This window comes from Phocoena sinus, chromosome 1, assembly GCF_008692025.1.
Source record: "Phocoena sinus isolate mPhoSin1 chromosome 1, mPhoSin1.pri, whole genome shotgun sequence".
In the NCBI taxonomy this organism is placed as follows: Eukaryota; Metazoa; Chordata; class Mammalia; order Artiodactyla; family Phocoenidae; genus Phocoena; species Phocoena sinus.
The window spans coordinates 106,439,867-106,454,383 of record NC_045763.1 but is presented as its reverse complement, the minus strand read 5'-3'; the positions used below and the strand labels follow the sequence as shown (position 1 = coordinate 106,454,383).

The window sequence follows — 14,517 nt, the reverse complement described above, 5'->3', positions numbered from 1 at the left end:
AGAATTGGTAATATATTATTCTTTGTAAATATTTAAGAATTAGCCATCATCCCTGTTGAAGGTCTGTGGTCCCTCTGTGCTTTCCCCCCAAATATGATTATGATGTCACCAACCTATTACCAGAGGATATTTGCTTTTTGAGTTGTTTCTGTTGAGTAGTAGAGCGTGTGACTAGCACAGAAAGCCTGTCATGTAAACAACCAGTGCACATTTGCAAGATGGCTGTCTGGGGTTAGGGTATGGTCTATGGCCGTGAAATGGAGCAAAGCCAATTAGGCCATATGTGAATCAAGCCTGTGACCTTGACCTCATTAGCACCATGCTCTGCCCAGCTCAACTAACTGGCCCCAGATGGTTAACCTTAATGCAGCATTTTGTGTACAAGTACTCTAGAGCACATTCAGGGCAATCCAAATTTTTGAACCAAGCACTTCTTATGTCTGTTTCCTAAATTCACGACATGCAAAAGAGTTTGATGTTTTTCTTCTTTCTTACGGTTAAAGAAGAAGGGTGAATTTTGTTTTAGTCTCCTTGAAACTCAATACCTCTTTGGGGCTGCTCCCTCTTCTCCTCTTCAATTATGAGAGTAGTTGTAAAGTGTCATATCCTGACCTCGCTTGCTTTGGCAAGTTTAACAAGCCATTGTGGTAGAAACGAGGTATTGCCCAGAGGCCACTAGAATTCATTTGGTATTTGCTCCCTATTCTGCGGTGTCCTTCCTCTGACAGACACGTTGACAGCCTGAGAACTTGCAGAAATTTTTCTACAGCTTTATGCATAAAGATAAAAAGACTTTGGTGGTCCTTCATTTGGGAACTGGTAGCACATTCCTTTTTTTCTTCTTTTCTTGAGATATTATTTTTAGAGTGGTCATTTTCAAATAGACTCAATCAGAAAATATTTCATGATTACTACAATCAACTGTGACAAGCTACTTGGGGAATAAGAAGAATATAAGTTATTCAAGTATATTAAGTATAAGAGTATAAGTATATTTAAGAGTGTTATAGTCTAATAGGAAATGTATATACACACATTCTATCTATCTATGTATCTCTCGTCTATCCATCTATCTCACATTAAAGATTAACTAATACTATAAAACAAGTTATGGTATGAGGTCTTTGAGTGTATGAATAATCAAACAGTTCAATTTAAGTTAAGAAGAGGTGCTATTTCAGCAATGTAAATCATCAGCATATTTGACAGTGATCATTTCCAAAGTGAAAAAAAACAGCCAACTTTGAGAATTAGAGGATATGGGACTTTGTGTGCTTAGCATTCTATTAAGAGACTCATCAAGCTTTTACTCTTGCTACTTCTCCCCCTCTGACTGCTGAGCTTCCTACGTTATTCCCATCCACAGGAGGATGTTTCCTGCCATGAGAGTGAAGATCACTGGCCTGGATCCACACCAGCAGTACTACATAGCAATGGACATTGTACCTGTGGACAATAAAAGATACAGGTAAGGATGACTCTGAGATGTGGAACTGTGGGCATCACCAGTATCCCAGGATGGTTCTCTAAACTCATTAGATGAAGCATTTTAACAGTGCACTGTACAATGTACTGGATGAGGAACAAGGATGGAGGACATGCCAATGGCCTGTGGCAGAACACCAGACAGGAAGTAGTCCCTAGAGGTAGGAAGTCAGAACCAGTAATGGTTTGGTCTGGAATCCTCCTTACATCTCTCTAAAGAGTGGGATTGTATAATGTCTGCCAGAGCAGCAAAAATCAAATGGATCTTAAGTCTAAAACTAACTCACTTAACATTGAAAGTGATTAACATATTGAATGATTTGGTTTATGAAGTACTAAGTGAGTTGAGATGATTTATTTTGGAAAATGGGAGAAGTGGATTAGTACAATACCTTCAATCATATATCTGATGGATTATCCTGTGGATGATGGAGGGGAAGAATGGGAGAATTGGGTAAGACCTCAAGAAGAACATCTAGTTAAGGGGAATTTTTGTTCATTAAAATGGGTTGTGAACAAGTTTGCTAAATAACTTTCCTTCAAAGCCATTAAAAGCCAACATAGTCTCCATGTGTCTTACACATAGTTCTTGTCTGAAACAAGTTGTGGCTTAATTGATCTCCTGAGCTCTCAGTCAAATCAGTGAGTCATGGCTCATTTTTGAGATATTTCAGAACTTGGTCCTGAGCCCATGAATTTGGAGGTGAGAGGTGAATAGAGAAGACCATTGCTTGTATTTTAGAGGGTGAGCTGGCTAAGAAAGAAGTGGTCTTGATGTAGGACTTAGGAGGGGAGATGCTCTTTTCTTTAAAAACATCCTCCATTTCAATGAAAATGGAGGTCTCTGCCTTAGTGCAGCCGTTCCCAGAAACACCGCTAAGTCTTCCCAGTTAGTGGGAAGCCTTTGATTAACCTAGTCTCATTTCCAGTGACTTTGTGGGAAAATAATGTGGAAGGTGATGATGTTCAAAACTAGGTTTTCATTGAAATGCTTCTAAATTCAGACTCTTAGCTAGGAAATGGTTAACACGTGAGAGGCTTGGAGGGTCTCTGCACATGGCTGTGTTTTATAGGACAATATGGAAGATGTTTTTAATAAGGAACCAAATCCTGAACAAGTGGCCAATGGATTATATGGTTTGCATTTGAAAGGTGAAAGGTTGCAGTAAAATACCTTTTCCATAGCTAAACACGTGGGTTCAGGATGCCTGTGTGCACACAGGGGTGCAAGGCAAGGAGAGGAAGAAGAAAGAAAAAGGACTGTGAGAATGTTTTCCTTGTGAGAGCTGCAGCTTTGATCATTAACTACAACACTTTCCTGCCCTCCCCCACCCATCTTGTTTTCCATTTCCATCTCTATTTCATTTTCCCTTGTTATCCACCCTTCTCTCTTTCTCCTCTGTATTCTCTGTTTAATCCATCCTACTCCATTCTTCTCATCTCTTTGTGTCTCCTCCCTCCTGTCCCTAATTGTTTCCTGGGCCTGTATTCCCTCTCTGCATCTGTCTCTGAGTTCTCCTCTCTCCCTCTCTGTCTCAGATATGTGTATCACAGCTCCAAGTGGATGGTGGCTGGCAACGCTGATTCCCCTGTGCCCCCAAGAGTTTATATACACCCTGATTCTCTAGCTTCTGGAGATACTTGGATGAGACAGGTGGTCAGTTTCGACAAACTCAAGCTGACCAACAATGAATTGGATGATCAAGGACATGTGAGTCAAATAATCCCATCTTCCTCTTCCTCCCTCTTCCCCCTTTTTTGCTCTAGAAATGACTAGCCCCAGGCTTTTTTCAAACATGTAAAATAAGAATCTTTTTGAGATTCTCAGATTCATTTGAGATTTTGATCATCTCAAATGAATCTTTGAGTCATTTTAAGTAAGTAAGCATAAAATGTTTTTTTCCTTTTGTGAAATTACATTTATTACGAATCAAACATTTAGCAAACGTCTGCTGTAAGTCAGGTTGTGTTTATCAGACAGAGTTCTTGTGCTCCAGGAACTCACGGTCAAGTCAGGAGAATTCAGCGACAGAAGCAGAGGACACATTTTAAAATGGTGAATAAATCACAGTATTTAATAGAATAACTCACAGGGCAGTAAACTCAGGGAAACTGTTGTGGGGACAGTTCTGGCTGCTTGGTCAAGAAATTTATGAATTTATAAGAGAAGAATAGGTTGTAAGGCTTGCCAGGTATAATTGGTGCAACTAATGTTATTAATTTATTTTTGGTAGTAAAACACATACTGAATTTTCACTGAATGCCGGGATCCATACTGGATGATATGGGGAGATGAAAGAAGCTAAAACCATGGCTCCTATCTTTAGGGAAATGATAATTTTCTAAGGAAGAGAGAAGACGCATATACCCTTAGCTCTGACATGACATAAGAGAATGTCCGTAAAATCAATAACAAAGTGCAAATAGTAGCTTGTAGAATTTAAAGACAGATGAACTCGTGCTGAAAATTTGAAGCAGGAGGGAACGACTGTCACATAGTAGAGGTTCTGAGACCTTTTAGTGGAGTGATGTCTGCTGGTACTGGAACCGATTCATTCAGTAGTTATCCAATTCAAGCAAACATATTGCACTCACCACCTATGATTGGGATATTTGCTACGTGGTTCCATGTGATGTGATGCTATCCGATCACTTAGTCCTTCCAGCCATGGGAATGTACACTGATTTCCAGTTTCCCATACATCCCACCTCTAAACTGTGCTCTTCCTGTAACGCTTTTATCCTGTAATTTTGTTTGCATGAGAGCTGGAAAAGATGTAGGGACCTTAGAGACAACGCTGGAGTAATGTTTCCCCTTCTCCTTTCAGATCATTCTTCACTCTATGCACAAATACCAGCCTCGGGTTCATGTGATTCGCAAGGATTTCAGCAGCGACCTTTCACCCACCAAAGCCGTTCCTGTTGGGGATGGAGTGAAAACATTCAACTTTCCTGAGACCGTGTTTACCACAGTCACAGCCTATCAGAACCAGCAGGTAAGAGGCTGCCTTGGAGAGTCTCCTGCTGCAGCCGCTTTTAAAGGAGTTTACTCATCCTTTTGTAAGAAGTGCTTAGTCCTTCTGCATGGCACTGAAATGCTGGAATGAGAGACACCAGGCTGGCGGCGCACACGCGGCACTGGTGATGACAAGGGGGTAATGTCTAGTAGCAGCTGTCAGAGTCTAGATTTAGATCAGAGGCAAGATCTTTGACCAGGAGGACCAAACCTCCTAAGTCATTTTCATGTCTCTCTGGACTTGTACCCATGTTTCGTGATCTCTACTACATCCTGGCAAATGTTCCTCATCACTTGAAATTCCTGAGGTTTGATTCATTCCTTCCCTCTTATCCTCTCCGTGGAGCCGTCCATCAGGCTACGTCAAAGTCATCAAGCCTCTCAAACTCTATGTCAGACCCACTGCTTCCATTTACACTTTCAGACTAAACTGGCCTCCATGTGTTCACCAGCCACACCCTAAGATGTGTATGTTTTTATGTTAGTAATATATTCATTCATTCCATTAATGTTTATTGAGAATTTACGATATTCTAAGCTTAGCAGATGAAGGCATTTCTCCCTAAGAAAAGAAGAGTTTGAGTTGAGTGAAAGACACATAAATACATAATGATAACACAGTGGAATAACTTAACAACAGAGATGTGGACACAGTTTTTTGTTTGTTTTTTCGTTTTGGTTTGGGGAATGAGGGAAGTTTTTGTGGAAGAACCGATGCTTTTTCTGACATTGAGACACTAATTAGCCAGTGAGTGGGTGAGGGGAAGAGAGAGGCCAAGTCTGGAATTACTGTGGGCATTTCTAAACAATGTTCTTTTTCTGAGGAGGGTGACTGGTTGGATTCACAAGTGATCTCACTTTATGCAGTTCTCTGAAAGTTGTATGTGAATCTCATTTTTGTAAGTTAGATTGTATTTCATATTTTGGTAAATTGTCTAATTCGTAGGATCCTGCAGTGAATTCTTTTCTACAACAGAGTTTTTGCTTGTTTATTTAGCTTGAAAATCTGCTTACTTTTATTTTGGGCCTGCTTGGAGCAAAATGGACGTATACTATAGTACTTAATACCTTTTATATTGAATACTGTGCTCTGACAAAGAAAGCAATGAGGAAAAACATTCATTTACTAAATATTTATCAAGGGCTTAGTATGTAACAGGCAGATGAAGGTGAGTTATACAATCTTTAGTTCATATACAGTAGAAAGAATTTTTCTATCTTTCATGGCACATCCTGATAAAATTCCTTAGATGCTTTTTACCTTCAGGGGAATTTGATATACAACAACCCTTTAGTCCAATAAATGTTAAGTGCTCTATGGTTGCTGGGCTTTCTCAGCAGCTGTAAAGTGTTCCCAACTTTGGACTTTCCTTTTAGATGCCGCATTTGATCTAAAGTAGAAGAAGAGCTTTAGTTTGCCATGGACGCTATTTTAAAATTATTAAGCCCTCTCGAACTCTTCAGATAGTAAAATTGCAGAGACCATGGAGAGTCCTTACAGAAAACTTCAGTAATCAAGATGTTTTAAGCTCTGATGCTAGATAGAGCAGCACTATAGACATGGCTTTTGAGCAAATGGAACTTTGGGATTAACTGTGTTACAGAAAAGGGGGAATATAAGTCTAAGTTCTTCGGAAAATTGGATTTTTTCCAAGACCACCCCAGCCACCATTTTTATCATTACTTTCTCATGAAGACAGACAGATGTGGCAATAAATATGACTCAAGAACGTAGTTTGTAGAGCAAACTAGAACACCGATAAATGACCATTCTACTGCCTCACTGAGATCGGTTCTAGAGGCCAAGAAGGGTCAGTATAACCCAAGCTAAAACTAAAAACCTACAGCTCACTGTGAAGACCAAACATGGGTACCTGAAATCCCTTTCACTTCCTCTGCATTATTTCACAGTGTTCCTGCACCTGAGTACATTCTATTCATATAAATATTTTGTCTATATTTGGACTTGAGTGGGGCAGTGGTGGTTTGGTGGGGGTAGGATGCCATGACTAAGATCGTGGGACTTGGTAGTAGGCATATCTAGTTTGGTTTCTGACCTTTTCACTGGTGAATTGTGTGACCTTAAGCAAGTTTCTTAACCCCTTTCAACTTGTGTTTCCTGGTCTGAAAATGTCCTGACCTCATAGAATTATAAGGACTAGACGAGGGAACCTGCATTAAGTCACTGACACAAACCTGGCATCAAATTGTCAGTAGTCAGCCTACATTGCTAAATACCTGCACCTGCACAGGCATGAAGGCTAGTGGGGAATAGAGGCAATTTTAAAGAATAAATTGCTCATTAAGAAGAAAGTAGATTCTTGGGAATTGGAGGAGCTACATGGGCTCTCGAAGGTATTATATTCAATAGGTAACTACCTTGATCTCTCTGTTCTCATGTCACGTTAGTGAATTCATGATGTGCTGACATTCAAAATAGATGAGTCATTCTCAATTCTGCCCATTTTAAAATCTAGATAACAGCTTTTGCCTGTTTAACAAGCCTCCAGTCCCTGGGTAAATCAAGTGTGATTGTTTAACATTCCCTTTAGCTGTGTAGATATGATTTAATAGGATACAGTGCCTTCTAATAAAGCAAACTAACCTCAGGTCTCTCCCCCAGGAATCTTGAGGTCTGCATCCTGTCAGATCTGTTACCTAAAAATAATTTGCAGACTTGTCATGAAGATGCTGGGTAGCATAAACTGTTCTCTTTTGTGAGCTATATTCAGTGATTACCGTGTTTTTATTTCCTTCAACCTTCTAGATTGAGAACAAATAATATTTTAAAGCAAAGTTGTTTACTTCATTTTTTTTTTAAAGGGAAGGGTTAGGAAGGCAATGAGAAAGGAAAGAGAGAAGAGCCAGTGATAGATCCTCATTGCTCTCAGGGACTTGTTCGGAGGAGCACAAGTCAGGAAGGACAATGGAGGGAACGGAACTGAAATGAACTGTTGCCTAGCCTTCCTAAGGAAAGGCAGTGGCCTGTTCCACAGATAGCAATGGGTTAGGCATTTGGAGACCTGGGTTTTGGTCCTAAATTCTCCACTAGCTACCTGTGTCACTCTGAGCAAGCTATTTTCTCTTTCTGGGCTTCAGTTTGTTACTAAAATGTCATTTATTTTATGGAATAATGATGGCAGGAGATAATGGAGAGCTGTTAATTCTCTTTATCTGGTAGAATAAAAAATTGTAATGCCAATGTTGATCCTTCACATGTTGGAAGGGGAGGGGATTAGAATTGGCCTATGACATTTTGAAGCCCACAAGCCACTAATTAGGAGGAAGGACCCTTCCATTTCCATAATTCGAAGATATTTATAGTCTATGCATAGTACTGACTACATGCTTGGAAAATGACTGAATAATTAGCCAGCATACCTCTACTACCAGTTTCCTTATGTATCCGTGGTTCTGCTTCCTTGGATGAAGAGTGAAGTGTGAAGAAAGAGTTTCTTGGTAGGAGTGAAGTGTGAAGAAAGAGTTTCTATTTTCATGAAATAGTTTATGCTTTTCTTTCCCCCTTTCCCATTCCTTCTCACCCTTGCTGACTGATGCATAGACTCCCAGGGCCGCTAGCATACTGAAGTTATTATTACTATTATTTGCTCTTGGAGTGCCAACTTGGCAGGCTTTTCACAGAGAGGAAAGTACACCATGCCCAGACTCTCATCATGGAGAACAAGGTGGTAGAAGCGGGAATAAAGGTGATTCTACACTTAATGCTTTTCCTTGGAAGAGGCTGACGCCAATATGTCCTCATGGAATTAGCAGGAAATTTCCACTGCAGAGTCTTTGTCTTTTCTAAGGGAAAAAGTCTGCTGAACCTTGATTTGTTTTTCTTTTTTCCAAACAGGAAACTAGATTTCAAAATGACACAGCCATGTTCTCCTCAGGTAATACAGTCTTATTTCTTGATGAGAATTGGCTACATGAACTACATAGGAAGTCTGAAACTACAGCCAGTGTTGTATAAGCAAATTCAATAGGATTTCTGAGCCACTCATTAGATCCTGAACTATTGAGCCAGTTTTGCTCTAACTTTCCAATCAAATTAGTGCAGAATTTTTTTTTATGTTGGCTTAAAATTTTTTTTTTATCCTGATGGAATGCTTTTCAAGCAATATGGTAAAAAAAAAAAAGAATAAGAATGTTAATAAGGGAAGTCTCTTTGAGCCTTGGTCCTGTAAAATTATGCTGAGAATATTCAGGTTTCATTTTCTTTGTAGGTTGTGCTATTTATGTCTGCACTGTGCGTGGTGAGGTATACCTCATTTATTAACTGCCTCTATGTTACTAGGCAAAATAGTGAGGGAAAATGATTAAAATGAATGGTGGCAAGCCAGTAATTACCCCCTTGTATCCCGTAGTCTTCAATAACTCAGACTACACACATCAGTATAACGTTATGGAAGGAAAATCAGGGAAGAAAAATGCTTCCACAACCTCTGTATTTTCCATGTTTCCTCATTATCATCAGACCAAGTTTGAGCATGACTGCTGTGGCATAGCTTTAGCTACAATGGAAGTTACTAATAGACCTTGTTCTGACTGGAAAGACATTCAAGACTTTCGTCTGTAATGCCTACAGTGAAAGCAAATGGGATTGGGGGAGTTGTTTGATTTGTATCCTCTAAGGCTTGTGATGGCTTTGGGACTGGTGATTTCTGTTTCCCGCATCCTCATTCATTCATTTACTCCCTCACTCCATGCATTCACTGAACAAATATTCATTGAGCATGAATAGCATGTCATATTCGGTTCTGCTTCATAAAATGGTATATCAAATAGACAGGGTTCCTAGTTGTAGTCTAGGGGGAGAGACACATAGTAAATATGTAAACAACAAAATAAATGTGTAATTACCAACTGGGTTAAGAGTAAAGATGGAATTAAAGAGGGTGTAGTTAAAGAGAGTGGCAGAAATATCCTATTTTGGAGGAATGGATCAAGGAAGATGCCTCTCAGGAGATAACATTTAGATTCAGACTTAGAATGAGGGGTCAGCTATATGAAGAGTACAGAAGAGAGCATTTCAGTCTGGAGGTAGAGTGCATGTGAGGAATCTGAGCAGGAAAAGAGCAGGGCACATGCCAGCACTGAGAGCAGCTCAGGTTGCCTGGAGCCTGGGGACCAGAGTCAGGGGAGGGTGGGTGGGGATGAAGAGATAGGCAGGGGTCAGGGCATGCTGGCCCCGCAAGGCCAGGCAAGGAGTTTGGATTGAATTCTGAGCACAGTGGTAGGCACTGAAGGAATGACATCGTCCAACTATGGTGCGTTAACCAAGATCGCTTTGGTTGCTGAATGAAGAGATTGGACAGGGAAAAGAGTGGAAGAAGGGAGATCAGTTTGAAGAGTATTTAGAGTGGTTTAGTCAAAATACGACACTGACCTGGTCTAAGGTGACGAGGTGGAGATCGACCGCCATATTTGAGCCTAGTTGATAAATATAATTGAGGGGAGGGTTGAAAATTAACTATTTAAATGAGCTTCGCCTCCTCCTCCAGACGGCCTCTAGATGTACGGTGCATGGGCAGGGGTGGAGGCAGTGAGGTTTCTGAGCCCTCACTGTGGTTGCTTGTGGACCCCTGTGCTGTTCTCTGGGCCTCACTGGCCTCTGCTGGGGTGGGGTCAGGTCTGGGCTGGTCTTGGGGTTCCTTGTGTTGATTTGTTTTACTGGCAGTAGACTGCTGACCTTGTGCTTTTGTGTTCTTGCCTCAGTTGGACCTCCTGGGCCTCCCTGAATGACTCAGCCTCACCTCAGTTCTCATCCAGGGCCTCTGTTTGACTCCTGTCTGGACTGTAGCACCTCTATGTCGGGGTCACCCTGCCTTCCCTGTCATGGCATGTGAGGACCTCTGAGTCCCTGACCCACTGCCAAAGGGCCATGGAAGGCTTGGGGATCCTAACTCAGGCCTCTTCCTACAGCACTTATACTGGTGCAGCCACCCCCATGTGTGTATGGAGGTGACCCTGCCCGTGTTCCTCTGAGTCTCCCCCACCGCCCTTGGATTTTGGTTTGAGTAGAAAGCTAAGGCACATGTAAGTCTAACTGATTGCTTCTCTCCTGTCTCTCTCCTCTCTTCTCATGTTCCCCTGGAGTGGAAGGGGAGGATTTTTACTTCTTTTTCTACCTGGTGAGAATTCATCTTATGCAACATCCTTGTCTCCTGTAGGACAGCAACCTGTCATTTGCATCCCTTTCTATACTGAGTCTACCAGGAGTTTCTTGATATGGAAACCATGGGACTATTAGAAACTAAGGATTATTGAGGTTGTGAATACATTGATTTATTCCTCCAAAATACTCTCATTGTTACCCTTGCTATTTGTAGATATAGCCTAAGTTGTCAGCACAAGCATTAACTGGGATCATAATTCGGTTTGGATAGCTAGAATTGCTCTCTTCTACCTATAGGGTATCTAAATGTTGCAGGGTAGTAAAGGCTTTTCATGATGTGGCCTCAGGCCAGCATCTCAGCTTTCTTTCTCACTGCTTCTCTTCCTGTACCCTGTGCTCTGGTCAAATTGGAATCTTCAGTGTTTCTCAAAAATGCTTCATTCCTTCCCACTTCAATTCTATGGCTTACATAGGACCTTTCTTCTGAAATGCTTCCCTTGTTCCTTTCTCCCCTTTTTAATGTTTTCATTAAAATCTTATGCATCCTTCCCAGCTTGGCTCACGTGCTTCCACTAAAGTGAAACCCCAGAGCCTTTCAGCTCGGAGCAATTACTGCTTCCTCTAAGCTCTTGGGGCACTTTACCTTTATTTCAAACCTTATCACTTTCTGTTTTACATTGTAATTATTAATATGTATGTCTTCTTTTTTCTCCTCAATTATAAACTTCTTGGGGGCGATGATACACAGCCGTATACTGACTGTCTGCCACGCTGTCACCTGTGCTACCTGTCACATTGCTTTGCACACAAAAGGCACTTGATAATAAATGAATGATGAGCAGCACGGTCACACTCTTCATAAAGCGGTCCAAATCCCACAATAAAAGCTTTGAAACAAGTAGAGAGGTGTTGTGTTTCCTAACATTTGGTGTCATTTGTCTATTAAATCTCCATGCAGACTCCTTGGCCTGTGATACAGGGAGCTGTGGGGAACTGGTTTTCAACCATTTCTCCCAGGACCGTGAAATAGAAGGTCGTTATATTTACAGGGGTCTGTGCCCCCAAAACATAGCAGCACAATCGTATATCAGCAACCCCTATCATAAATGAGTCAGACAGGATAAGCCAACTTGAAGGAGAAAATAAAATATTATAACCCCAACTTGAAAAGAAAATATGGTGTGTGGTTTATTGCTGTGGATTATGGAGGAAGAAAGAACTGATTTTAAGTCAACAACAGAAAAGCAGTGACAATCTTTAAACTCAATACAATATTCACAGGGCAGACGCTAGACTTGAGAAAGCCAAAGCTTCAGGCTCCTGCTCTGGTCTATAAAATAGATGTCAAATTGCTTTTGCTTCATTGTGAGTGCTACATTATTAGTGTGCCACTCTAGAGGCAAAGGACGTTTAGGGGGGAAAAAAAGCTTTGGTACTTTCAAGTCAGAGTCTGTCAGAATCTCACATTGCGTTTTAAAGACCTTTAGAATGTGGCTTTGGGAAATTCCACTCTGACGAAGTGAGACAGAAGAGGGACTTGGAAAGATTTGCAACACAAGAAACAACTTCAGCCGTCCTAGTGATAAATTCTACAGTGATCAGGAATGGGAAGATGGTCTTGAAAATGAGATCCCCTTCTTTTCAGAATTACCTTCTATTGAGTGACTTTCCTCCTTTCCTGAACTCCTTAACCCCCACCTCTAAGTCTCTATCGCTTGAATGTAGCGAGTCATTAACATCAGGTTCAGACAGAAGGTATCCAAATGCCTCCCATGACAAAGGCTAAAGGCGGAAACACAAGAGCGCAGATGGAATTCGTTGGTCAGGCCATTCTAGTCTGGAGGCGAGAGGGTAATATATACGGTTGCAGAGTGGGAGGGGACTAAGATAGGATACAATAGAGAGGGACTCTTGCACTGAGTGGAGGTCGAACCAGATATCTACTAAGGACCCATCCAACCGAGGTCACACAACTGTTTGCACTGGATTTGCTTAGCCTTATGAAGCTGCTTCATTGCTTCTCCTGAGTGGCTTGTGGGACTTGGAGACTGGGTGAGTTGCACTGTGTCCTGCCCCATCCCGTCCCACATTTGTAGATTTTTCTTTGGATGCAACCTTGACAAAAGTCCAGCTACTTTTTTGTGTCTTTTTACAAGACCATTTTAGGTCATCAAATGAACAACCCCTAGCGGCAAGAAAGGCACAACTTAAGTGAAATGGGAAATGCAGTCAACTATTTGGTTCTTTAAGGCTGAGGCAGGTTGTCTGGTGACCTGATTGCACCTGATTGGATTGACTGAACCCATTCATTCGTTCTTCACTCACTTGCTCACTCATTCATTTACTCATTCATTCAACAAGCATGTTTCAACTGTCTCCTGTGTGTCATGCACTATGGATCTGACCACTGTCCAATTTTCCATTTTGATACCTTTGTTTGTCTGGGCAAGTGATTTATCACCATTTTGGGGCAAGGATGGAGAGCTTACAGAGTCGCATACTGGGAAAACCTTGGTTTTTAGGGAGATGTGGGTCAGAGGGGTCAGACGTCTGTGTGCCAGGACCAAGTCCTGTATCAACTTCAATCTAAATCTCAAACTAAGAGGAAACTAAATAAAAACAACAGCTGTTGTTAACAGAGTGATTTTTATTAACGTTCTAGGAGCAACCAATAAAGAAGTCAGTTAATATAAATACAATTCATGCTTTTTTTGTTTGTTTCCAGATCACCAGATTAAAAATTGACAGAAACCCTTTTGCTAAAGGATTCAGAGATTCTGGAAGAAACAGGTGAGCAAACTGGGCAAGAGACTCACTGACCTTTCTTTTCTATATGACATTCTTTTTTCCAAGCCCCATTGGTGGCTTCTGGCTCTGGTTTTTTGGAGAACGTTTGCATGCTAGGTAACTGTGTTGCTGCAGGCAAAGAGAAATGGGTAGTTGACCCAAGAATCAAAAAGCTGCCCCCCAGAGGTTGAACTCTCGAAATTCTTTGTTAACACACTGTAAATCATCAGATTGAATCCCTCGTGGTGTTTTTCTCCCTGCATCGTACTTGGTAATTTAGTCACTTAAAACAAATTTGACAGTGATTTATTGTCATTAGAAGATTGCAACTTTTTCTGATAAGTGTCTATAGGTGGCTACAGCAACTATAGTAATATCTCCTTTATTTTTCATTATCAGGAAAAAAGGAATTGTGGACAAATAAAATTTTTCAGAAAAGTATTCCCTATAAGAGCTAAAACTTCGTTTAAAAATTGACCATTTTTCTCCTAGGAAATATTTCCAAACTCTACTAGATGTTTTCTGCTTTAGTAAAGAGAGTTTATAGAACACTCTTTCTTGATGACCCAGCATCATCATTATGATTAGGTTGTTATACTGTGGAACTCTTAGGAATTGGTGACGTTTGTAGGACTATTTGCGCCTGTTGTAAATAGCCTTAGGGACTGTGGTATTTTTCTGGTTAACTCTGCTTCTGTCTAAATCCTTCCTGTCTCATTCTTCATCTATAAAATTAAAATCTGTTATTCACAGAGAGTTAGGAGAGAGCTGAAATCGGCAGGGAAAGCAGATACATCGAAGATTATTCAATCAGAAAATTTCATTTTATATAAACTATACTGAAACAGCAAATATGACACATGTGTCCTGTAAGTGTGTAGACCTTGCAATAACTATTTACTTTAATGTTCAGACATTTTCCTAATTTGGGGGCCTTTTTTTTTACATCTGAATGACACAGTTTGTCAGGATTTATCTTTGCTATTTTCTCTTCAAGAGTTTTCAGATAAACTATCTAATATTATATTTAGAATCACTTCGTGAACTGTGTAGCACATTATATTAGAACCTAGTTTATGCTAAAACTCAGATGCGTGTAGTGATCATT

The 14,517-nt window shown here is 40.7% G+C and overlaps 1 protein-coding gene across 1 annotated transcript in view; it reads left to right on the top strand.

Annotated features, from left to right (window-relative positions):
* The window catches only part of TBX15 (T-box transcription factor 15), a 99,487-nt gene that overhangs the window by 62,288 nt on the left and 22,682 nt on the right, over positions 1–14,517 (top strand). Inside the window, exons 3-6 of the mRNA XM_032650719.1 lie at positions 1,367–1,468; positions 3,025–3,196; positions 4,314–4,481; positions 13,348–13,412. Of these exons, the coding sequence (XP_032506610.1) occupies positions 1,367–1,468; positions 3,025–3,196; positions 4,314–4,481; positions 13,348–13,412 (507 nt within the window). The remainder of the gene's footprint in view (positions 1–1,366; positions 1,469–3,024; positions 3,197–4,313; positions 4,482–13,347; positions 13,413–14,517) is intronic.